General features: G+C 53.9%; 2 protein-coding genes across 5 annotated transcripts in view; one reads left to right on the top strand and one right to left on the bottom strand.

Annotated features, from left to right (window-relative positions):
- USP46 (ubiquitin specific peptidase 46) overlaps positions 1 to 25,162 on the bottom strand; it is a 65,840-nt gene extending 40,678 nt beyond the window's left edge. The window contains exons 1-2 of one of the 4 annotated variants that reach the window (XM_089302815.1): positions 24,902 to 25,162; positions 1,130 to 1,237 (exon numbers count right to left, since the gene is read on the bottom strand). In XM_089302815.1, the coding sequence (XP_089158941.1) occupies positions 1,130 to 1,237; positions 24,902 to 24,937 (144 nt within the window). In that variant the 5' untranslated portion in view covers positions 24,938 to 25,162. Of the gene's footprint in view, positions 1 to 1,129; positions 1,238 to 23,874; positions 24,021 to 24,901 lie in introns of those variants that run through there. The other 3 variants (XM_070048124.2, XM_070048123.2, XM_089302816.1) reach the window with 3 other exon arrangements.
- The window catches only part of LOC138843569 (uncharacterized), a 38,739-nt gene continuing 37,884 nt past the window's right edge, over positions 24,999 to 25,853 (top strand). The window contains exon 1 of the mRNA XM_089301786.1: positions 24,999 to 25,139. Within this exon, the coding sequence (XP_089157912.1) occupies positions 24,999 to 25,139 (141 nt within the window). The remainder of the gene's footprint in view (positions 25,140 to 25,853) is intronic.

The raw sequence follows: 25,853 nt of genomic DNA, 5'->3' as shown, positions 1-25,853 counted from the left end.
CACAGCAAGCTAAGCTGCCGCTGCCTGCAACACCCACACCCCATATCCAGAGAGCCTGGCTGAGCCCCAGCTTCAGAACCAGCTCCCTGCTGATGTACCTGGGAGGCAGCAGATGATGGTCCAAGTACATGGACCCCTGCTACCCATGTGAGAGACCTGGATGGAGTTCCTGGCTGCTGGTTTTGGCCCAGCCTAGCCCTGACCATTGCAGCCATTTGGGAAGCAAACCAATGAGTGGAAGATCTCTTTCTTTCTTTCTTCCTTTCTCTCTTGCTCTCTCTCTCTCTGCCTTCCAAATAAATAAATAAATCCTTTTTTAAAGAATTAAAAAGTATGGGGCCAGCATTGTGGTTTAGCAGGTAAAGCTGCTGCCTGCAATGCTGGCATCTCATATGGGCACCAGTTTGAGTCCCGGAGCTCCACTTCCCACCCAGCTCTCTGCTGTGGCCTGGGAAAGCAATAAAAGATGGCTCAAGTCCTTGAGCCCCTGCACCTGCATGGGAGACCCAGAAGAGGCTCCTGGCTCCTGGCTTCAGATCGGCGCAGCTCTGGCTGTTGTGGGCAATTGGGGAATGAACCAGGGGATGGAAGACCTCTGTCTCGCTCTCTATACCTCTCCTTCTCTCTCTGTGTAACTCTGACTTTCAAATAAATACATAAATCTTTAAAAGAAAATTTAGAAAGTCACTTTTGGTGCAAAAATATTTTAAATCCATGCAAATTTTCTTCAGAAGACATATTTTCCATGAACTGTTTGAAGATCCCTCCTGTGCACAACAGTGGGAAAAACAGAGACACTTTAACAAAGACCCAGTGAGTAGAAGCGGCTTCCACACAGACAAATGCTCCGCTCTCTCCTGGACAGGTTCAAATGCGGTGCTGGTCTGACCCGGCTCAGCAGTGCGGGGGACCAGACTCATTTTTTCCTATGCTCTGCCATCCTTAGGAGTCAGCCCTCGCTCTGGAACCAAGGAGGTACCAGCTCCTGCCATCAGATCACTCCCCACCCCGGGGGGTGGGGGGGCCAAGGGGGAGTGCCGCTTCCCTCCCAAGGAGCTACCAGAAGCCGGACACGTCACGTCTGCTCACAACCCACGGGCCGGGATCCAACCCGCTGACACGGCCACACCTCCTTCAGGGAGCCCGGCAAGGTTCCTGACCGGCTCTCTTCCACTCTGTGAAAAATGTACGCTGAAGGCCATCGGCAGCACGTTCTCAGGTGGGCTTGCGGCAACATCTGCAGCGGGAGAAGACTGGAAGTAGCCTGAACTGGCTGAACAGTTATGGCTAGCCATTTCACGGAATGCCGTGTAGCTTTTTATTTCATTCTTTTAATTCGCGTATTTATTTGAAAGGCAGAGTTACAGAGAGAGAGAATTTCTGTCCAATGGTTCACTTTTCAAATGGCCACAACAGCTAGGCTAGACCAGGCCGAAGCCAGGAGCCAGGAACTCTATCCCGGTCTCCCACGTGGGTGGTAGGAACCCAAGCGCTGGGGCCATCTTCTACTGCCGTTCCAGGTGCGTTCACGGGGTGCTGGATTGGAAGTGCAGCAGCCAGGACTCTAACTGGTGCTCACATGGAATGCCGGCATCGCAGGCGACAGCTTTACCACTGCTGGCACCCACGCAGCTATTTTTATTTAAAGATTTATTTATTTATTTGAAAGTCAGAGTTACATAGAGAAGGAGAGGCAGAGAGAGACAGAGAGAGAAAGAAAGATCTTCCATCTGCTGGTTCATTCCCCAATTGGCTGCAACACCGGAGCTGGGCCAATCTGAAGCCAGGAGCCAGGAGCTGCTTCTGGGTCTCCCATGTGGACAAAAGGGCCCAAGGACTTGCACCATCTTCTACCGCTTTCCCAGGCCATAGCAGAGAGCTGGATCAGAAGTGGAGCAGCTGGGACTTGAACTGGCCCCAATATGGGATGCCGGCACTGCAGACGGCAGCTTTACCTGCTACGCCACAGCACCGGCCCTGTAGTTTTTTTGTTTTGTTTTGTTTTTGTTTTTTTGACAGGCAGAGTGGACAGTGAGAGAGAGAAAGACAAAGAGAACCCGTAGTTATTTTTAAAAATAAAGTCGATCTATAAGTACTGCTATGAATTCTAAGACACAGGGACAAGCAGAAGCCTGGCACAGAGTAACGATAGGAACAGGACAATATTGGGGACATCGGTCGACAGACCCTGAGCCCTGCTTCGTGCCCAGCTCGATCCTGTTGCTAAGGACGCCAGCCGCTGTGTCCAACACCCATGGTTGGGAATTCCTGAAAGGATACCTGGCCTCTCTCTTCACGACTCTGGTCTTCTCCTGTGAGCTGTGGTTGTGTATTAGAAACATAAGGGGGCCAGCGCTGTGGCGCAGCGGGTTAATGCCCTGGCCTACAGTGCCAGCATCCCATGTGGGCACTGGTTCGAGACCCGGCTGCTCCTCTTCCAATCCAGCTCTCTGCTCTGGCCTGGGAAAGCAGCAGAAGATGGCCCAAGTCCTTGGGCCCCTGCACCCGCATGGGAGACCCAGAGGAAGCTCCTGGCTCCTGGCTTCAGATCGCCACAGCTCCAGCCGTTGCGGCCAACTGTGGAATGAACCAGCGGATGGAAGACCTCTCTCTCTGTCTGTCTGCCTCTCCTTCTCTCTCTGTGTAACTCTGACTCTCAAATAAATAAATAAATCTTTTTTAACAATTTTTTTGACAGGCAGAGTTAGTGAGAGAGAGAGACAAAGGTCTTCCTTCCATTGGTTCACCCCCCAAATGGCCGCCATGGCCTGCACGCTACGCCGATCTGAAGCCAGGAGCCAGGTGCTTCCTCCTGGTCTCCCATGCAGGTGCAGGGCCCAAGCACTTGGGCCATCTTCCACTGCACTCCCGGGCCACAGCAGAGAGCTGGACTGGAAGAGGAGCAACCAGGAAAGAACCGGCGCCCCAACCAGGACTAGAACCCGGAGTGCCAGTGCCGCAGTCGGAGGATTAGCCTAGTGAGCCGCGGTGCCGGCCAAATAAATAAATCTTTAAAAAAAAAAAAAAATATATATATATATATATATATACACGAGTACTTTAAAAAAAAAAAAAGAAAGAAAGAAACGTCCTGAGAAGGGAGGAAACGAGCACCCGGCAGACGAGAGCCGAAGGCCGGCAGCGCACGCCTCGGCTGCACTTGGCTGTTTGTCTCCTCCCCAGTAGGAATTTGCATTGGATTTCGGCCACCTCGCCTCTCTGTGGCCTTGGTTTCCTGGTCTCCAGCAGTGGTCGGGCTGCTGATATCCGGCCTGCCTATTCCTCGGAAGAGAACGGGGACTGCTCCCAGCACTAGGCAGACTGTCAGGTGCATCACGGCCCCAGAGGCTGCGCTGCCACCTGGCACGAAGGGCAAATGGGAGGCAGTGAAGCCATCTCTGCCCGGCCAGACGCTGAGCGAGGGGCGTCCTGGGGGCACCCAGGGTCCCGAGCACAAGAAACAGGGCTGCGGCTTCCATCCGTGGAAATGTGGTAACCTTTGAAAAGCAATGCGGCCAACTTCGTTAGAAACAGAATCCGAGCTGGGACAAGTTCCCACAAGGGACGATCATGCCAGCTCTTCAAAGCACCTCTGCAAGCCATTCTGTGAGTGCCAAGGGGTGCTCCCAAAACACAACACAACAACAACAACAAAAACTGGGACAGACCGACCACCAGTGCATAAGATGGCCAGAGAAAGGGCTTTCTTTTTAAAGCGATGCATACGGAAAACAAGTTACAATATCTTCCGTAGAGGGAAAAAGCAACAGAAACAGATTCTTCCCCAAGAGGAGGAAATAATTCGAGCAATGTCATGGCGAGGTCTGTGAAAGCCGAGGAGATCGAGGGGGAGCCTGAAACAAAAACACAGACCAGGAAGGGTCCCTGGAAAGCAGCCAGGCCACGTCGCAGATGGAAAGCCAAGCCACGAGAGGCAGCCTCGGTTTCCCATGGTCTCCCCAAGCAGACTCACTGACGAGCATTCCAGGACCCGCAGCCTGTCCATCAAGTGTGGACGAGGCAGCCAAGGGGCACAGGAAAGACCAGTGGTTACGTGAGAATCCCCACGTGCACAGGGAACATGGCCCCGGGCGCCGGCAGCCAACGGTGCTGAGAACCACAGCTCAGGGTCTCTGTTCGCAAGGCTCCTTCACCCAGCAAATGTGTTCTCCAAGAACAGGACAGAAAGTCTGCAAGGACCAGGACTCCCAGCTCCGATGACAGAAAGGTGACGTGACGCACGCAGCCGAAGACCCCAGAGCGAGTTAGCCCAGGATTCAAGGACAGTCAGAGAGATCGCAGCACCGGCACCGTGGTGTGATGAGTAATAACTAACTCACAAACAGCATCTGCTGTGTCCAGTCACTGTCCTAAAGACTTCCTGTGCATTCTAAACATCTTAGGACTCATAATCACCTTCTGACAAGGATACCACTGGTGTCCCCATTTTAAAGATAAGAAAACTGAGGCACAAAGAAGGTAAGTAATTTTATCCAAGTTCACACAACTAACAAGCAGTGGAACTGGGTCTGAACTCACGCTCCAGGGTGTGTGCCCCGACCACTGCACAGCTCTGGTGGTCAAGAATTCTCCTTGGAACCACAGAGGACACTGAAGGGACCACTGAGTCCCTGGGGAGCAGCCTGGCCTCTGAGGCTCTCATGGCAGTGTTCTAGGCTGAAGACACAAAGTCGTACTCAGGGCCGGCGCAGTGGCAGGGAGACCCAGACGAAGCTCCCGGCTCCCGGCTTTGGATCTGCTCACCTCCAACCGTCGCAGCCATCTGGGGAGAGAACCAGCAGACAGAAGACCTCTCTCTCTCTCTCTTTCTGTCTCTCTCTCTCTCACTTTGCCTTTCAAGTAAAAAAATAAATCTTTTACGAAAAAGACCTCAAATGAAGAGTTTGTTTTGGTGCAGAAAAGTTTGAATCCATGCACAGGTTTTTTTCATAACACATTTCCATGACTATTTTTTTAAGGTGTATTTGAAAGGCTGAGTGAGAGAGATGGATTGTCCATCCACTGGTTAAATGACCACAACAGTGAGGGCTTGGCCAGTCGAAACCGGAAGCCAGGAACTCCATCCGGATCTCCCACGTGGGTGGCAGAGGTCAAGCACTCGGGCCTCCACCGCCTTCCCAGGAACATTAGCAGGAAGCTGGATGGAAGCCCAGCATCCAGCACTCTGACCGACACTCTGATATGGGATGCAGGCGTCGCGAGCCTCCGCTCAGCCCATCGCAGCACAACCTCTGTCCAGTGCTAGCACAAGGCAGGGGTCAGCGGTGAACCTGTGATCTCAGCACCGGCACTCAGCAACCCCAACTCCCGTGTCAACAGCCGGCTCCTCTCCAGTCCCCCGCAGGATGGCAGTGAGGGCACCACGCACCACAGGAGTCTGTCATTTCCATGCCATGGCAGGGGACAACAACCCCCAAAACCTCAGCATGACTTCACTTAGCAGGTAACTCAAAAGCCAAAACACCTGCCCCTGAAGCCAGGCAATCCAGAGACAGCTGACTGAACAATGACCCACATCACCACAGGAAGGAGCAGAGTACACCTTGAAGTCCTCGGAGAAAGAAAAAACACAAAAGCAGCACGAGGGAAGGAGCAGGCGTCTGGCTGGGTGGCTGAGACACTAAGCGTCCACATGGGGGTTCAGGAGTCAGTTCCTACCAATGCGCACCCTGGAAGCAGCAGCGGTGACGGCTCAAGCAGTTGAGTCCCTGCAACCCGTGTGGGAGACCTAAACTGCACGCCCGGTGCCAGCTCCAGCCAGTGCAGGCATCTGGGGAGTGAGCAAGCAGACGGGAGGTCTCGCTCTCTCTCTGCCTTTCAAATAAATAAATCTTTTTTTTAAAAAAAGCAGAACAAGGGCTCCCGGACCCAGGCCTGTTTTCTAGCTGATGGTGGAGAGGGGCAAGAACCTCTGCAAGCAGGAACCTCCCTCCCAGCCTGTGTTCTAGAAGTCACCCAATGCCTCCTGGCCACCATGAGCTCCCGCTTTGCCCAGAGGTTCGCTGTCCACCACTTCCCAGAAGGCAGTGGGGAGGCCTGGCATCCCTGCAGGGCCCCGGGGCAAAGGCAGCTCTGCAGAGGTGCCTGTAGGGTGACTTCATCCTCCCATCCTCCCAGCCTCCCTCCCAAGCTCAGTGCACACACCCCATGAGCCCAGCACCCTGCCTCACTGACGGAGGAACACCCCCGGAAGCCAGGACAGCACCAGCAGAGACACCTTGACCACTGCACTGAAAACATCCTCAACTTCCTGTGCTCTCTCCCCGCAGCCGAAACAGCGGCAACGGAAGAGTCCGGGTGCTGCCGGGAGCCAAGTTCATACACCGAACCCACGCACAGATGACGGCAAGTAGATAAAGCAACTGCGCATCTCAAGTTTATAGCAAAAATTGAGACTGGCTTTCTATTTACCTTTGAGGGTTTTTATTCCACTTTGCTTGTAATTGGTTTTTTTTAAAGATTTATTTTATTTATTTGAAAGAGTTACAGAGAGAGGTTGAGACAAAGAGAGAAGTCTTCCATCCGCTGGTTCACTCCCCAACTGGCCGCAACGGCCAAAGCCAGGAGCCAGGAGCTTCTTCCAGGTCTCCCATGTGGGTGCAGGGGCCCAAGGACTTGGGCCATCTTCTACTGCTTTCCCAGGCCATGGCAGAGAGCTGGATTGGAAGTGGAACAGCCGGGACTAGAACCGGCAACCATACGGGATGCCGGCGCTTCAGGCCAGGGCGTTAACCCGCTGCGCCACAGTGCCAGCTCCGTTATTGTCTTTTATTATATTTTACAAAAAAATATCAGTTTGAGCAGATTGAAAATAAGAATAAAACTGGTCCTTCCCTTCAGACTGGAGAAACAAGTGCCAACAGCAAAGCGCTTACGTGAAATTGAATTTATTTTCTCAAGCTCACTGTTAGTAAGAGAAATGCAAACTAAAAACACACCAAGACAGCAGTTTCCCCCTGACTGACAAAGATCAAAAAGAGTTTTTGCACCGCCCTGCTCCGGCGGCCGACAGCAAGAGCTGCACACATCACTGGGAAAAGGCAAGTTGGCAAAATCTGTCAATCACAAAGGCAAGTCCCTCTCCAGGAAGGCAGCTGACAGATCACTGCCACACACACACACACACGGCAGGTGGCACGGACGAAGCTGCTCCTCACAGCCTTGTTTGTAAAAGCAGAGACTGGAAAACAGCCCAAGAGACCTGGTTAGGTGAATTCAGAATTCAGCGCATTAAAGCAACCGGATACTCTCTGACCACAGATCCAGTGGGGCAGCGGCAGCTGCTGTGGCATAGAAGGTTAAGCCTCCGCCTGCAGTGTCAGCATCCCACATGGACACGGGTTCGAGTCCCTGTTGCTCCACTTCTGAGCCAGCTCCCTGCTAAGGCACCTGGGAAAGCAGAGGAGGATGGCCCGAGAGCTTGGGATACCGGAAAGGAGCTCTAGGCTCCTGGCTTCAGCCTGACCTTACCCAGTCGTTGCAGCCATCTGCGGAGTGAACCAGAAGATAGAAGATTTCTCACTCTCACTCTCTCTCCTTCTCTGTATCTCTGTCTTTCAAATAATAAATAAATAAATCTTTAAAAAAATTTAAAAAGCAAGGGGCAGATCAGGACAGATCCTCACATGCCATAGAAGTTATTTGTGTTTTTTAAAAAAACCAAGAGACCAGCATAAATGCATTTGCTCGTATAACATGCCTATAGATGAAAGCACAAGAAACTGTAAGACTTTTTTTTTATTTTTATTTATTTATTTTCATTGTATTCGAAAGGAATAGAGAATTCCATCCTCTGGTTCACATCTCCAGACACCCACAATAGCCATGGCTGGGCCAGGCTGAAGCCAGGAACCCACCACTCAATCCAGGCCTCCCATGTGGGTGCCAAGGACTCAAATTCTTGAGCCCTCCTCTGCTGCCCCCCAGAGTTCCCGTTAGCAGAAAACTAGGGGAGCAGAGCTGAGACTCAAAGCAGCACTCAGCCATGGGACGCCGGTGCCCCAGACACTATCAACGCTGACGGAGGCAGAAACAAGACTCGGAGAGGAGTCTGTTCTCGACATACCTCTTTCTGCATGTTTTGAATTTTCCATCATATGAACTCATGTTATCTGTTCAAAAACTTCCTCTAAAATTTTGTTAAAAGATTTATTTATTTGTTTGAAAGCGTTAGAGAAGAGAGACAAAGAAATCTTCAATCCTCTGGTTCACTCCCCAAGTGGCCACAACGGCCAGAGCTGAGCCAAGCCAAAGCTAGGAGCCAGGAGCTTCTCCCAGGTCTCCCACGTGGTAGCAGGGGCCCAAGTACTGGAGCCATCCTCCACTGCTTTTCTCAGATCTCTAGCAGGATTGGAAGCTGGATCAGAAGTGGAGCAGCCAGGAGTTGAACCAGTGCCCCATATGGGATGCCAGCACTGCAAGTAGCAACTTTACCCACTACACCCCGCCACCAGTCCCTCCCTTAAAACTTTAAACAAGGGGCTGGCATTGTGGTGTAGTGGGTAAAGCCGCCGCCTGCAGTGCCGGCATCCCATATGGGCACCCATTGGAGTCTTGGCTGCTCCACTTCTGATCCAGCTCTCTCCTGTGGCCTGGGAAAGCAGTAGAAGATGGCCCAAATCCTGGAGCCCCTGCGACCATGAGGGAGACCCAGAAGAAACTCCTGGCTCCTGGCTTTGGATTGGCACAGCTCCAGCCATTGTGGCCACTTGGGGAGTGAACCAGCAGATGGAAGATCTCTCTCTGCCTCTCCTTCTCTCACTGTGTAACTCTGACAAATAAATAAATAAATTTTTTAAAAAATTTAAACAAGGGGCTGGTGCCGTGGCACAGTAGGTTAATCCTCTGCCTGCATCACCGGCATCCCATATGGGCACCAGTTCTAGTCCTGGCTGCCCCTCTTCCAGTCCAGCTCTCTGCTATGGCCTGGGAAAGCAGTAGAAGATGGCCCAAGGTCTGGAGCCCCTGCAACCACATGGGACACCAGGAAGAAGCGCCTGGCTCCTGACTTCAGATCGGCACAGCTCCAGCCGTTGCAACCATTTGGGGAGTGAACCAGAGGATGGAAGACTTTTCTCTGTCTCTCCCTCTCACTGTCTGTAACTCTAACTCTCAAATAAAATTTTAAAAAAACTTTAAACAAGAAAAAAACTGAGTTCAGTGCCTTCTGTACTGAACAGCTCAGAAGGTCTAATGACACTAAATGACACAAAGGGAATGGCAGCAGCTCATTCGCTGGCTAAATGAGTATCTTTCATACACCACGTGGCCACATCATCAGGAAAACAAGGACACCACATCCAGACCAGGGATAACAAAAGCTGGGCCACCTGCTCCCGGCACTGTGTCTTCCAACAACTCCAGCTGGAATCCCAGCTTCTTCCTCCAGCCTGCCGGGCCAGTCCCTCCCTGGTCCCCTGGGCAGGTGGCCACGGCTGGTTCAGAAGGCACTCAGCTGCTCCACACTGCTCCCCAGCAGGGCTGCTCCCCAGCAGGACCGGCCCTCACCCCACAGCCCGGGACAGGCCAGACCATGTGCCCAGTGCTGCTGAACTACAAAGTGACAAGTGGGGGAGTTCACATGCCCAGCTCAGAGCTGTCCCCTGCTTCACTCACACTCTTTGGGACTGGAAAAAACAGGGGCACTGGACAGGCAGGCATTTGGTGTAGTGGCTATGACGCTGCCAGGACACCGGCTCCTCCGTTTCTGATCCAGCTTCCTGCTAACACACATCCCGGAAGACAGCAGATGACGGATCCAGCACTTGGGCCCCTGCCACCCATATGGGAGACCAGGACAGAGTCCCTGGCTCCTGGCTTCAGCCTGGTCCAACCCTGCCTGCTGCAGGCATTTGGGAGTGAACCAACAAATGGAAGATCCTTATGTCTGTCTGTCTGCCTTTCAAATTAAAAAAAGAAAAAGAAAATGAAAATAAATCCTGCAGTGCCAGTAATCCCATATGGGCAGGAGTTTGAGTCCCAGCTGCTCCACTTCTGGTCCAGCTCTCTGCTAAAGCACCTGGGAAAGCAGCAGAAGATGGCCCAAGTGCCTAGGCCCCTGCACCACATAGAAGACCCAGAGGAAGCTCCTGGCTCCTGGCTTCAGGTTGGGCCAGCCCCGGCTGTTGCAGCCATCTAGGGAGTCAACCAGCAGATGGAAGACCTCTCTCTCTCTGTCTCTCTCTCTCTCTGTAATTCTGCCTTTCAAATAAATAATCTTAAAAATAAAAAAAGATAATGAAATAAATTTTTTAAAAAGTTTTAAAAAGCTGGACACTGGAAGAAAGCAGTAGTAAAATAGCTCAACACTGGGCTAAGGGGCTGGCACTGTGGCATAGGGGATAAAGTCACCACCTGCAGTACCGGCATCCCATATGGGCACCGGTTTGAGTCCTGGCTGCTCCACTTCTGATCCAGCTCTCTGCTATGGCCTGGGAAAGCAGTAGAAGATGGCCCAAGTCCTTGGGCCCCTGCACCCACATGGGAGACCTAGAAGAAACTCCTGGCTCCTGGCTTCAAATTGGTACAGCTCCAGTCATTGTGGCCATTTGGAAAACGAACCAGCAGATGGAAAATCAATCTCTCTCTCGCTCTCGCTCTCTCTCTCCTTCTCCTCTCTCCATAGTTCTGCATTTCAAATAAATAAATGAATCTTAAAAAAAATAAATAAATAATAACACTGGGCTAAACACCAGACACCAACGGCAACGTGGATTGGAAACTCCAATCCATGCCAACCCAAGCAGCTCACAAAGCAGCCCCACTGCCACTCCCCCAGCAGCTGCCTGGAGCACCCCCACCAGGAAGCTCTCACCTGCCCAAGTCACCCCACCTACAGGCATGAACCCTGGAGGGAGGGGCCACGATCCCAGGTGGCACTTCAAGATTTAGCTTCAGCAATTGTGGTTTTGATCCAAATTAGGAAAGTAGAAATTCAGGGGCAGGCACTGAATAGCCTCCACCTGCAGTGCCAGCATCCCATATGGACACCAGTTCAAGTCCCAGCTACTCTACTTCTGATCCGGCTTCCTACTAATAACTTGGGAAAGCAGTGGAAGATGGCCCAATTCCTTGGGCCCCTGCACCCACATGGGAGACCCCGAAGAAGTTCCTGCTCCTGCTTCAGATCAGCCCAGCACCGGCCGATGGGATCATTTGGGGAGTGAACCAGCAGATAGAAGACCTTCTGTCTGTCTGTCTGTCTCTCTCTCTCTGTGTACCTCTACCTCTCAAATAAATAAATAAATCTGGAAAAAAAAGAGAGAGAAACTTCTTGCTGGTTTTCTCCCCAGGGCTTGGCTGCCCTAAAAATGCCCCCCTGCCCCACAACAATAATAAAATGAGTAAGAAAGATAAAAAGAGGGGCCGGCGCTATGGCACAGCGGGTTAAAGCCCTGGCCTGAAGCGCCAGCATCCCGTATGGGCGCCAGTTCTAGTCCAGGCTGCTCCTCTTCCGATCCAGCTCTCTGCTATGGCCTGGGAAAGCAGTAGAGGATGGCCCAAGTCCTTGGGCCCCTGCACCCACGTGGGAGACCTGGAAGAAGCTCCTGGCTCCTGGCTTTGGAGTGGCGTAGCTCCAGCCGTTGCGGTCATCTGGGGAGTGAACCAGCGGATGGAAGACCTCTCTCTGTCTCTACCTCTCTCTGTAGCTCTGTCTTTCAAATAAATAAAAAATGAATCTTAAAAAAAAAAAGAAAGATAAAAAGAATCAACAAGAGGTGCTTTCCCAACCAGCAGTCCCTACATCACAGAAAGGGGAAGGCTGGGCCCCACCCCACCTGCAGAACCAGAACCTGCATCTCAGCAAGGCACCCGGGTGATTCCCACGGAGCACAGCTTTCCTGCAAGGCAAGGCTTCCACGGTTCCGCTGCATCTCTTAAGTCGTCGGCAATGATTTCCTGAGCACCTGCCACACACACGCTGGGCACTGTGCTGACAGCCAGGAAATAAACCCCAACCAAGACACACACAGCTCCAGCCCTCAGGGAGCTGCAGTCAGCCTTGGATGCGCAACAGGATCAACCGTGGCACATAAATACCACACACACACACACACTCTTGCGGTACCTGAACCCCACCCCAACAACCTAAACCCACCGTGACAGTCACAAATTCTGAGACTGGACCCTGGAAGCCGCGTTACAGAAAGGCTCCAATGGGTGGAACCACTTTGGCGAGCAATGTGACACCGCCTGGTGCTTTAGTGCACTTTCTGTTGCTGTAACAAGATCTTGCAGCTGGGTAAATTACAAAGCAAGGTTCATTCAACCCACGGTTTCAGAGGCTGAAAGTCTAAACAGCCCCAGCTCTGTGAGGGCCCCGTGGGATGGCATCGCAATGGCAGCAGTTCATGAAACAGCAAGCGATCCCACTGCAAGGACAGGAAGCCAGAGAGCCTGGGAGGAGCTGGGTTAGCTTTTTTATGAGCACTAACCATGGACCCATGAGAGAGATATCATGTCCCTTCCAAGGGCAGCACCCCCGACGTCGGAAGGGCCTCCCCGACACTGAGGCCCAACACCTGCGGCCCTGGGAGCAAACCACTAGGAAACCGCAGCACCCAGCAAAGCTGCAGACCTGCACCTCCACTTCCAGAGTCACACCCTGAAAAACGACACCGCACGTGAGCGAAGGTGACAGGAGCTGGCACAGGTGCCGCAGCACTGTCCTTCAAGAAGGCCATGAGCAAGTCAACCCCGGTTCGCAGAACACGATTACAGAACAGGTGCATGGGGGCCGGCACTGCGCCACAGCAGGTAAAGCCACAGCTGTGGTGCCAGCACACCATAGGGGTGCCGGCTAGTGTCCTGGCCAATCCACCTCCAATCCAACTCCCTGTTAGTGTGCCTAAGGAAGCAGCGGAAGATGGCCCACAGGCCCCTGCACCCATGTGGGAGACCAGGAAGAAGCTCCTGGCTCCTGGCTGCAGACTGGCCCAACTCTGGCCATTGCGGCCATTTGGTGAATGAGCCAGCGAATGGAGGCTCTCTCTCTCTTTCTGTCTCTCTCTATATATAGCTCTGCCTTTCAAATCAAAAACAAAAACAAAAAACAGGTTGAATGAAGAAACTAGGTCTCTACGTGCTGATACAATCTCAAATATATCTGTTGAGTGAAGAAAGACAATTGCAAAAGAGCACATCTGGGGGCCGGCACGTGGTGCAATGGATTAAGACACCATTGTGACACTGACATCCCATTTGATTGCCAGTTCAAGTCCGGGCTGCTTCACTTCTGATCCAGCTCTCCTGGGAAAGCAGGATAGGATGGCCCAAGTACTTGGACCCCAGACATCCATGTGTTAGATATGGATGAAGCCCCTGGCTTACTTTTTAAAAAAGGTACACATTTTACACACACTCATATCCTGCTTATGAGTTCACAAATACAAAGGTGGTACAAGACACCACACAGTTTCACAAAAATGGGTTGTTCTGGGACAGGAAAGAGACGGGTGTAGTGAGTGGAATTGTTAAGTTACTATGTCTAGAAAAACTGAATCAAATATGGCTCAATTTTAATACCTGTTAAAAATAAAGGGTGAGTCATCGGATATGTAACCTATATGCTTTTCCATACTCCTCTGGGTATTAATGTTTTGTGACTTCATTACTTTTAATTGCTTTTAAAAGCTGCACAGGTGATGTGATATATAGCCAGGGCTGGGGCTGCGCTCCAGGAGCACAAAGTAATAAAGACCCGGCTATTTAATATCAAGAAATACATCCACAGAAGGGCCAAAATCCGCAGCCCTCAGAGTTAAATGACTACCTTAAGTAATTTTACATTGATTTTAAAAACCTTTCCCATGGTAGGAACTCCTGCAAGCAGTATTTCTTAAGAGACCAAGGCTATTACTCAAGGAAAGCAAAGTTTCTCAAAGTGGGAGCCTCTGTTTACTTGCAACAAATACAGAAGGAGAGGGAGGGAGAGGGTGCAGGTTCCAGGCCCTACTCCACATTTATTTGGGGGTCAAACCTCGGGGTCTGAATTTCTAATGAGAAAATGCATACGTGGGCACCAGGGCCAGCACTGTGGCATAGTGGGTTAAGCCGCCAGCATGCCATACAGACACTGGTTCAATTCTTGGTTGCTCCGCTTCCAGTCCAGCTCCCTGCTAATGGGCCCCTGCATCCATGCGGGAGACCTGGATGAAGCTCCTGGCTCCTGCCTTCGGTCTGACCTAGCTCTGGCCATTGCAGCCATTTAGGGAGCAAACCAGCGGATCAAACCTATCTCTCTGTCTCTCCCCCTCTCTCTCCCTGTAACTCTGCTTTTCAAGTAAATAAATAAATCTTTAAAACAAAGAACCATGAGCGTGTGATGCATAGCTGAAGCTGTCGTTAGCATCCCTTTGAGGAGCACACATTTCCATGCTCAGCAAGAGGACATTCATCACCTCTGAAAAATAAAACGTAGAGCAGGGCGTGTCTTCCAAGTATCTAACACAGCCACTGTCCCGGGACGCCCAGCAGATGCTGATAAAAACCGGTTTCCTGAACAGCCTCCCTACCCCAAAGGACAAAGAAACGTGTCTGAGGAGGAAGACCACAACTTCCCACGGCCTGCAGATGGCAACTGGGAAACAGGAAAGCTCTCCGTCCAGCCTTGCTACTGTTCTCACTGAGGAAGCTCCAGACACACTTTTTCCCAAAGCCAACTTCGGGTAAGCAAAGCACGGACGACGTGGCTTAAACAAGGCCCGGCCAGCCTGGGAAGACATCCGGGACTTACTCTCAGCACCGGAGACATCGTCTCGATTCCAGGCTGTGATCTTCCTGCTGCAGCTCGTCTTCTCCCTACATCTCCCCACTCACTACACCTCTTCGCCATCCCTCTCCCCGTGTTTTCAGACACTAACTTCCAGCCTGGAGAACCGCTCCTGAACGAGCAGCTGGCTTCAACAACCCTGCACGATGAACTCACGAAAAGACGAAACCTCCTCACTAGGAGACACCGAAGTACAGACTGAACCACAAGGACAATCTCACGCCCATCCGACTGGCAAAGCAACGCCAAGTGTGTGCAGGCACGTGATACAACGGGGGCACACACACACTGCTGGCTGGAATGCAAGTCAATGCAGGCAGTGACCTGGCCATGTGCATTTTCTTTAAGATTTGAAAGGCAGAGTGACAGAGAGAGAGGTTCCATCCACTGGTTCACACCCCAAAACGTCCACAACAGCTGTGGTTGAGCCAGACTGAAGCCCAGAGGCAGGAACTTCACCCAGGTCTCCCACATGGGTGGCAGGGACTCAAGCACTCAGCTGTCATGTGCTGGTGTGCAGGTACATGAGCAGAGAGCTGGGACTCAAATCGGCAATCCCACATGGGATGCAGGCATCACTGGCCACGATGCCCGTCCCAGCCTGGCAATATAGCCAAGTGGAAGGTGCCCACTTCCATGGCCCAGCAAGTCTCTTCCAGGGCTACACCACAGAGAAACTACACACACACACACACACACACACACACACACACTGAGAGCCAGGCTCGCACCTGTCCACAGCATTAAAACAGCACACACAAAAACTATACACCTAAATGCTGATCAACAACATGAATACACTGTAGGATATTCAGGTGAAGGTATATTAGCAGCAGCTAAAATAAACCAGGATTACCTTATATGAACAGATATAGCTCAAAACCATCATCTAAACAATAAAAGCAAACTGAGGCGGATTTGTTCAGCAATAGGGATCATTTTTAAAACATGAGCAAACAATACTACACAGGTCGAATATCTGAAATGCTCGGGCACAGAGGTATTTCAGATTTCAGATTTTGGGGATGGGGATTATCTGTACACGAATGACAAACCTTGGGGTTGGGACCCAAGCCTGTTTCTTGAGGGCCAGCGCCGCGGCTCACTAGGCTAATCCTCTGCCTTGTGGCACCGGCACACCGGGTTCTAGTCCCGGTCGGGGCGCCGGATTCTGTCCCGGTTGCCCCTCTTCCAGGCCAGCCCTCTGCTGTGGCCCGGGAGTGCAGTGGAGGATGGCCCAAGTGCTTGGGCCCTGCACCCCATGGGAGACCAGGAGAAGTACCTGGCTCCTGCCATCAGATCAGCGTGGTGCGCCAGCCGCAGCGCGCCAGCCACGGCAGCCATTGGAGGGTGAACCCGCGGCAAAGGAAGACCTTTCTCTCTCTCTCTCTCTCTCTCTCTCTCACTGTCCACTCTGCCTGTCTCCAAAAAAAAAAAAAAAAAAAAAAAAAAGACTTAACCGGCCAAGTCTGCGGCTTGAAGACCATCTTCTACACTATCGTCAGTGCACCTGTGCCTTCACTGCGACGCCATCACAGGAGATCAGATGCAGAGTTGCTCACTTCTGGTGCCACGGTGGCGCTCAAAATTTTTCATATTTTGGAGCATTGCAAATTTCAGATTTTGGGGATGCTCAACCTGCCTCTGACTTGAGTGCACATGCATCTAGTAAACGCACAAAAGCGCAGGACAACACCACATTCAGAATCACGGTCACAGGCTGGCGTAGCAGGTTAAGCTGCCGCCTGCAGCGCCTGCAGGCTCCGATGGTGGCCTCAGAACTCCTGGAGCCTGAACATGGGAAGTGAAGCTTTGGAACCTGGGAGACTCCCACCCCCACCCCACAATCTCACAAACTGCCCTTAGCAGATCATGCCTCTCAGAAGTGGGTGAGGACTGACACAGGACACACACCTCCCAGCAGGGGCAGGCTAAGGCAGAGTGTATCTGTCTTAACACTACCTTTGCTGTTCATTTTGGGGTGGCATTTCAAACCCTCAGACGAGGCACCAGCGCTGCGGTATGGTGGGTAGAGCCACCGCCTGTAGCACCAGCATCCCACATGGGTACCGGTTCATGTCCTGGCTGCTCCACTTCCCATCCAGCTCCCTGCTAACAGCCCGGGAAACCAGCAGAAAATGGCCCACGTGCTTGGGCTCCTGTACCCACATTGGAGACCCAGAAGAAGTTCCTGGCTCCTGGCTCCTGGCTTCAGCTGGTTCTTGGCCGTTGAGGCCATTTGGGAATGAACCAGCAGGTGGAACATATCTCTCTCTCTCTCTCTCTCTCTCTCTCTGCCTTTCCCTCTTTCTGTAACTCTGCCTTTCACATAAATAAAAATAAATCTTTAAAAACAAAAACCAAACCTTTAGACTAGCCATTGCATTCACCACAAGTGAAAGTTTATTTTAAGGGGCATAAAAATATTTCGAGCAGAGAAGTCAACTAGCCTCAAAGACACGCTTCACACCTCTTGGGTCAGCCTGCTGGGGATGGCCTGATGGGTGGCCGCAGACACCACCAGCCAGAGACCTCTTTCAGACCATACTAACTGAAACCCAGCACAGAACCGCGACCGCTTCAAACCGGACAGACCAGGCTGGGGCTGGGAAGGGGACGGATCTGAAGCCAAGGACGACGCTCAGAGAATCAGCATTGGAAATGACTTCCAATTACAACCCAGGCAGACCAGAGTTCCCCATTACAGAGAACTAAGCAAACAGGTTTGGCGGTAGGGCTGGACAGCACAGCAGCCCGTATGGAGAGCAGGAATTACCGTCCCTAATTCTCACTAACTGTGGGCATTCACCTTTGTTTCCCCACCCCCTCAGGATTCCAAGAAAAACAGAACAATCTGCAAACCTGATCCTCCGGCTGTGACCTAACACAGACGCCCGCATATTAGAGCTGTGGGGCTGGAGGGGCAGAATGCTCTCCTTAAACATTAACCCAGCTCACCTAAGGCTGCACTTTTCAAACTCCAGCAACCAGACGCCCAGAGGTAACTGCACCCACTCCCAGCTGATACATTTAACCACCTCTAAGGAAGGCATGAGTAACAGTAACAGCAGAACAGGCAAGCTGTCCCCTCCCCAGAACTATGAGGCTGACACACTTTGATTAAACAGCAAAATTTTCCAAGGATGTGTGTTGTGACTCAGCAGGTTAGGCTGCCACTCTCCACGCCGGCATCCTATCCCGGAGTGCTGGCTCACGTCCCGGCTGCTCCACTGCCAGTCAAGTTCCCTGCTGATACACCTGGGAGGCAGCAGGTGATGGCCAACTCCTTGGGCTCCTGCCACCCAAGGGGGAGACCTGTGTGGAGTCCTGGGTTCCTCACTTAGGCCTGGCCCAGCCCCAGCTATTATAGTCATTTGGGGAATAAACCAGTGGATGGAAGAGTCCTCTCTTTCTCTTCCCACCTTCTCCCTTTCTCTCTTTCAAGTAAATGAAAATAAACATTGAAAAAATAATTAGGGGCCAGCACTGTGGCACAGTGGGTTAACGCCCTGGCCTGAAGCACCGGCATCCCATATGTGCGATGGTTCAAGACCCAGCTGCTCCACTTCCTGTCAAGCTCTCTGCTATGGCCGGGAAGGCAGTGGAGGATGGCCCAAGTCCTTGGGCCCCTGCACCCACGTGGGAGACCTGGCAGAAGCTCCTGGCTCCTGGCTCCGGATCAGCACAGCTCTGGCCATTGCAGCCATTTGAGGAGTGAACCATCGGATGGAAGACCTCTCTCTCTCTCTCTCTCTCTCTCTCTTTCTCTGCCTCTCCTCTCTCTGTGTAACTATGATTTTCAAATAAAATGAATAAATCTTTAAAAAAAATTAGAAAATTTCCAGTTTCAAAATATTTGCTCCAAGTAGTTGACCTACCAAGACAAAAACTATCTTTATAAAAATCCTCTAGTATTTTTTTCCAATTTTTATTTTCCTACCATTTCAAAATGGCTTCATTTATTTAAAAGAATTCAAGGGGCCAGCGCTGTGACATAATGGGTACCTTCAGTACCAGCATCCCATATGGGCACTGGTTCGAGTCCTGGCTGCTCCACTTCCGATCCAGCTTTCTCCTGTGGCCTGGGAAAGCAATGGAAGATGGCCCAAGTCCTTGGGCCCCTGCACCCACGTGGGAGACCCCGAGGAAACTCCTGGCTCCTGGCTTCAGATAGGCACAGCTCCAGCCATTACAGCCAACTGTGGAGTGAACCAGCGGATGGAAGACCTCTCTCTCTCTCCCTGCCTCTCCTTCTCTCTCTGTGTAACTATGACTTTCAAATAAATAAATAAATATTTTAAAAAAAGGATTCAAATCTGATGCTAGGGGCCGGCGCCGCGGCTCACTAGGCTAATCCTCCGCCTAGCGGCGCCGGCACACCGGGTTCTAGTCCCGGTTGGGGCGCCGGATTCTGTCCCGGTTGCCCCTCTTCCAGGCCAGCTCTCTGCTGTGGCCCGGGAGTGCAGTGGAGGATGACCCAGGTGCTTGGGCCCTGCACCCCATGGGAGACCAGGAAAAGCACCTGGCTCCTGGCTCCTGCCATCGGATCAGCGCGGTGCGCCGGCCGCAGCGGCCATTGGAGGGTGAACCAACGGCAAAAAGGAAGACCTTTCTCTCTGTCTCTCTCTCTCACTGTCCACTCTGCCTGTAAAAAAAAAAAAAAAATCTGATGCTAGGGCTGTGGTGTAGCAGGTAAAGCCGCTGCCTGAGGTGCCAGCATCCTATACAGACACCGGTTTGAGTCCCAGCTGTTCCACTTCCGATCCAGCTCCTTGGTAATGCACCTCGGAAAACAGTGGATGCTAACCATTTAAGAGACACAGGTTTTTATAAAGACCACACTTAAGAAATACCATTCAGTAAGCTTCTCATCACACAAACACTTCAGCTTTACAATGTGGAAAAACACTAACATCGAAGAACACAGCCATTTGCCCAAAGGTGCTATGAAATTCACGCTTCGCCAGCAAGATAGGCAAAGGTACAGATTGCAGCTCTAATTCACACTATCCTCAGGACCTCATACAAATAAAGCCACAAACACCAAACTGTGCCAAACTTTAAACAAAAGTACACTAACGAGGTATCTTGTTGCATTCATCAGCTGTCCTTTGTTTTGTTTTTAAAGATTTATTTATTTGAAAGGCAGAGTTACAGACAGAGGAGCAGGAGACAAAGAATGAGGTCTTCTACCTGCTGGTTTGCTCCCCAGATGGTCACAACGGCCTGGGCTGGGCCAGGCTGAAGCCAGGAGCCAGGAGCCAGGAACTTCATCTAGGTCTCCCACATGGGTGGGAGGAGCCCAAGCACTTGGGCCATCTTCCACTGCTTTCCCAGGCCATTAGCAGGGAGCTGGATCGGAAGTGGAGCAGGTGGGACTCGAACCAGCCCCCATATGGGATGCAGGCGTTGTAGGTTGGCAGCTTAAGCCACTGCGCCACAGCGCCAACCCCCTCATCAGCCTTCCTACTGTGCAGCTTGCTTCTGGGATTTTGTTCAGCCTCCATCTGTCCAGATATCACATTGCACTGAAACTGGTTCTCTTTACCGACACTATGCCCACCAGATAAGGACTGGCTCCGCTCCTCGGGGGCGGACCCTCGCCTTCTCCACTCAGAAAGCACCTGCAGGTCACAGGTGCCAACACGAACACAGCCGGTGACAACGTGTGACCATCTGTCCGAACAAAACTTGTAGTCTCCTTGGTAAACGACACTTTCCCAGAAGCACACCTGCAGCACCACTAACACATGAAAGGAAGACGCGATGAACTGGAGCCGCTTGCAACTGCACGCCGCCTTCTCCCAACATGCTCCCTCTCTGGAGAATTCCTCACGTTCTTTCCACAGAAAACTTTTAAAAAAACCTTTCATTTTACATGGCCGTAAAAACACATACAAAGTTAAATCCTGGGCCAGTATTGTAGTGCAGTGGGCTGAGCTGACATCCCATGTGAGCACCACTGGAGTCCTGGCTGCTCTACTTCCAATCCAGCTCCCTGTCAACAAGCCTGTGAAAGCAGCAGAGGACTGCCCAGGTGCTTGGAACCCTGTACCCACACGGGAGACCCGGAAGGAGTCCCAGGCTCCTGACTTCAGCCTGGCCCAGCCCTAGCTGTTGCAGCCATTTGGGGAGTGAGCTAGAGCTTGGAAGATCTCTCCCTCTCTCTCCCTCTCTCCCTCCCTCTCTCTCCCCCTCTCTCTCCCCCTCTCTCTCTGTATGTGTGTGTGTGTGTAATTCTGTCTTTCAAATAAATAAATAAGTAAATAAATATTTTAAAAAGAAGCTGAATCTTTTAGGTAGGAAGTTAGAAAGTTGGGCATGTGAGTAGGAGGGGCCTAAGGCAAACAAGACACTGTGAAGGGGACGGAACGCACCAGCCCGTAGCAGCCGGGGAAGCACAGCTTGGAAGCTGCGACAAAGCCCCACCCATTCCCTGGCAACTTCACAGGTGGTCCCCGCCTTCTCTCCAGGAAGACACTAGCTAGCGAATCCCCTCTGCCAGGTGCCAGGTGGGCTCCCCAGTCCAACGCTGAGCAGTGAAACCCCGGGAAGAGCTTTACCTAATTCACACTCGGCAAACCCTCTGTCCAGAAGAGGGAGTAGGGAAGGAGAACGAGAGAACTGGACCCAGTTCCCTTACAAGCCCCGGTCTGAACACTGACCACGCACTCAGCTCTCAGCTCTCTCCTGAGCCGCCGCCTGGCCTGCCTGGTGTATTCTCTCCATTAAACCCGTAACCTTGCTCACCCCAGTCTGAATGGCTCAGCACTCTCACATTCCATCTGGAGAGGTGCCCAGTGGATGCCCTACCCCACTAAACCTCGCCACCTTGCTGACCACTCCTCTCTGTCTCACGTCTGAATTCTTTCTTGCGCAAAGACAAGAACCTATTCCATTCATCTCAGCTAACACACACGTCCACTGGTCCAGACAAAAACCAGAGGATTACCAACAGGGGCCATTTCCTCATGCCTGGTTGCAGTGAGTGCATTGTGAAAGTTACAACACACCAGCCAAACAAGCTTTCCTATCTGAACCGCGGCTGTGGGGCCAGGCGGACGTGCCCCGAGCAAGCTGATGAAGAATCACCGTGCAGGAGTTCAGGCGGAAGAGTGAGGAGCGACGGGAGCCAGCAGTCAACACCCAGGGGACAGTGACGTCCAGCAGGTAGGGGGCGAGTGGAGGGAAGGGGACTCCTTCTGAGACCCTCACCCAGCGCTGCTGGCAAGGCGGGGTCAGGGAAAGAGACGGCTTTCAGTCCTTCCTGCTCTGCCGGGTCCTTTCTTCTGGTGGAGCAAACAAACCCACTTTCCAGGACCACGTCTTACAGATGGCGCCTTTGAACACCTTTTCCATTTAAGATACACCAAACAACCTGCTTTAAACAGGAAAAGGATCAGGGCCGGTGCTGTGGCACAGTGGGTTACACTGCAGGCTACAGTGTGTCCCTGCTGCTCTGCTTCTGATCCAGCTCCCTGCTAATGCACCTGGGAAAAGCAACAGAAGTGCTTGGGCCCCTGCACCCACATCAGGGACATAGATGGAGTTCCTGGTACCCAGCCTTGCAGCCATTTAAGTAAACCACAGGGTGGAAAAATCTCTCTCTGTCCCTCCCTCTCTCTGTGTTTACTCTTTTAATAATAAATAAGTAAATCTTAGAAAAAATAAATAAATAAATAGGGGCCAGCGCTGTGGCATAGTGGGTTAGGCCTCCACCTGCAGCACCAGCATAGCAGGCAGGCACCAGTTCAAGTCCCAGCTGCTCCACTTCTGTCCGATCTAGCTTCCTGCTAATCGCCTGGGAAAGCAGCAGAGGATGGCCCAATTGATTGCACCCCTGCGCCCATATAGGAGACCCAGTCCCGGCTTCAAATCAGCCCAGCTGTGGCCACTGCAACCCTCTAGGGAGTGAACTAGTGGATGGAAGATCCATCTCTCTGCCTCTCAAATAAATATTTAAAAAAAAATAAAAATTGCTTTAAAAAGAAATAAATAAAAAATGAAAATGCAATCCCCCGGGCTCTTACTACAACGACTCAAACAGCTGGGAGTGTGTGGACCTGGGAGGGGCAGGGCCAGTTCGAGCCCCCAGAGAGAAGCTGAGCCCTGGGAGGAGCCAGCCAGAAGACAGGGCTGGAAACAGTTCACACTGAGGAAAGCCTCTAAAGAGGGTGTAAGGAACATTTAGGTCTGATGGGGTGGCAACACAGCAGTCCCCTCATCCCCAGCCCACTCCAGGTGTGTGTGGGAGGCCAGCTGGGAGGGGCGGGGTCCCCGAGCAGCCTCTGCACACACCGCCCTCCCCTGGCCTGCACCAAGCAGCAGGTGGGCTGTCAGTATCCATGCATCATCTCCCCAGTGCCCAAAACCACCGCAGGCCTGTCCGAGAAGGATGGTGCTGACCTCAACTGCTAGCGGCCCCAGCACCCCAGTGAGGCGCCGGCCACGACTGTCTGGATGAGGTAAGAGCCAGTATCCTCCCTTTACTGAAGATAAGGAAAGAAGAGCAACTTGTCCCCAAGACCAGGAGGCGTTAAGTTGGAAGCAGCAGTGGCAAGGCCTTGAGAGCGGAAACTGCCTCACGCGCCCCACACACAGGACCGGCGTGCGAACAGAAAACTCCCCTGGCCTGCGCGCAGCTCCTCGGTCCGCCAGGCTTTCAGGGCTGCACACACGGGAGTCCCACTCGCGGACACAGCAAGGGCCTGCCACCCCCCTGCCTGTCCTGTCCTCCTGCGGCTCCTCTCCCTGGCGTGTTTCACGGGAGCCAGGTGCGCTAGAAGCCCGCGGTGCAGCTGGAGGCCGGCGTCCCCCAAGCTGCTTCCACACTGAGCGGTGTCAACAGCACCAGGGTTTCAGGGCCAGCCTGGCTACTCGGCAGGCCCGAAGGCAGGCATTCGGCGGCTGTGGCTTCAGGACTGGCAGCAGCCGAGGGGAAGCGAGGAGAAAACATCTCCTCCAGCGGCACCAAGCTGCGTTCACGCCACTCGACAAAAAGCAGGAAACCCGCTTCCTCGTGGAGAAAGAGAGGAAGGGAGAGGAGACAGGAGCCCCCCACGGAGCCCACCCCATGTCAACACCTGTGCCGCTGTCACTCCGGGACGCCCCAGCCTTCACCCGGCCAAGTGTGGCCAAGTCCCACGGAGCTAAGAGCCGAAGCCGCCCCTGAGCTAACACAAGGCTTCTCCGTGCTCCTCTGCCGGTGTGGCTCTTGCAACAGAATGTGGGGCAGAAGCAGAGAAGAGCCCGAGATGGAGGAGGGGCGGCCGGCACACCTCACCCCCAGCCTCCTCGGGGTCCCGGCCTCAAAGTGGCACCCCAGGAGCACGCGTTGCAGCCGGGGAAGGCCAGGCAAGGGGCAGGAGCATGCAGGCACACACTCATCCTGACCCCAAGCCGGGCTCCCCAGGGCCATGACAAGGGGAAGGCGGGCAGGGCTGGCTCTGGGGACCCAGTGGGAGCTGCTGCTGCAGAAAGCAATGGGAGAAACAGAAACTACAGTCCCCACCAGGCCACGGCCCCAGACCCCCGTCAGGGCCCACTGCAGAGCCCCTGGCCGGGTGCACGCCAGCCAGCAGCCGGTGGCCCGCGGGGGATCAGGCAGGGCAGCCCTCCTGCCCGTCCAGGCCCCCGCCCCCCTCTGCAGAGACGGGGAAACCGCGGCATGAGACCCCACCACCGCGGCGCCTTCCCAGGCCAGGTTGAAGTTCACTTCCCCAACCGCACTTTTTCCACAGCTCCATCACACGGCAGGTTTCTGCAGACCACCACCGACTGCCGCTGCAAAGTGGATTCAGGCGAAGCCCAAGGGCTGAACTCGGACCCAGAGGGGGCGGCGCGGGGGCACAGCGGGGCTTCCTCGCCCGCAGCCCTGCCCCGGGGCGTCGCTGCCTCCCGGACCCCGACGCTTCCACCGCAACCCGAGGCGGGGGCACGGCGGTGCGGCCCCGGGTCCCCGGTCTCACAGGTCCCAGGGTGGGGGTGGCTTCGGCCGCGCGCCCGGCCCGGCCGGGAACTTCCGGCGGGGCCCCGCGCCCTGGCCCGCGCCCCGGCGCCGGCGTGCGCGCGGCTCGTGTCCCCTTCGTGGCCCGGCGCGGCGGCACTCACCATATTACAGATGGAGGCGATGTTGCGGACAGTCATGGGTCTAAAGGTGGCGGCGAGCGCGCACCGCCATCTTTACCAGGGGAGAACGGCACGGGCCATGGCGGGCGCGCGCGGCGAGGCCGGGCCCGGCGGCCTGGGTCCGGCTTCCAGCTCGGCCGGGAGAGGAGGCCGGGAGGGCGGGGGCCGGGAGGCGGCGGCGGGGGCGGGGCGCGCGCGGGAGGAGGGGCGGCCCGAGCGCGTGGGTCCGCGCCGCCGCCGCGCGCCCCGCCCGCCGCCGCCTCCCCCGCCTCGCGCGGGGGGCCCCCGGCGCGCTCGCTGCGGGCCGGAGCGCGCGGCCAGGCCTCGCGGAGCGCGGGCCCCGCCTGTGTGCCCGGGCAGCGCGCGGCGCTGGGGACGCCCTAGGCCGCCTGCTGGTCGCGGGTCTCCCTCCCGCCCCCGCAGCCCCGGGGTTCCGAGCTGGGGCCGGGGCGGGGGTAGGGTCAAAGTGACCACGTCCAACTTTTCCTTTCTCCTGTCGCACGACACCGGCGGGGACCCAGGGTGGAAAATGGGGTCAGGACAGGACAGTGGTCAGAAAGCCGTGGCCAGCACGGCCGGGCCAGGGCGCCCGGGAAGGGCGGGCAGGGCCAGGATGCGTGCGCTCAGGTGGTGCAGGTACCAAGGAGGAGTCCGGTGCCGGGCAGGGGGCAGGGGGCAGGGACCGTGCAGGGGTGGAAGCAGCCAGAACAGGACTTTGCCAGTTCCTCAAGGAAGACGCACCCCTGCCAGGGAGACCCAGCGCTTAGGTTTCGAGGTGGGCGCTGTCGGCGCACCCGGTCCACCTCTGGGGTCGTAACTTGTGGCTCTCAGCGCACAGCTTGGCAGGTGTGGTCTCCAGACGTGAGCAACTTCTACACACAGGGCTACCATCCCGTGAGTGGAGCGCGTGACAGATTCCGAAAGCAATGTATGC

This window comes from Oryctolagus cuniculus, chromosome 8 (assembly GCF_051225735.1).
Source record: "Oryctolagus cuniculus isolate XC-2025 breed Fujian yellow rabbit chromosome 8, ASM5122573v1, whole genome shotgun sequence".
Taxonomy (NCBI): Eukaryota; Metazoa; Chordata; class Mammalia; order Lagomorpha; family Leporidae; genus Oryctolagus; species Oryctolagus cuniculus.
This window is presented reverse-complemented; position numbering and strand designations above follow the sequence as displayed.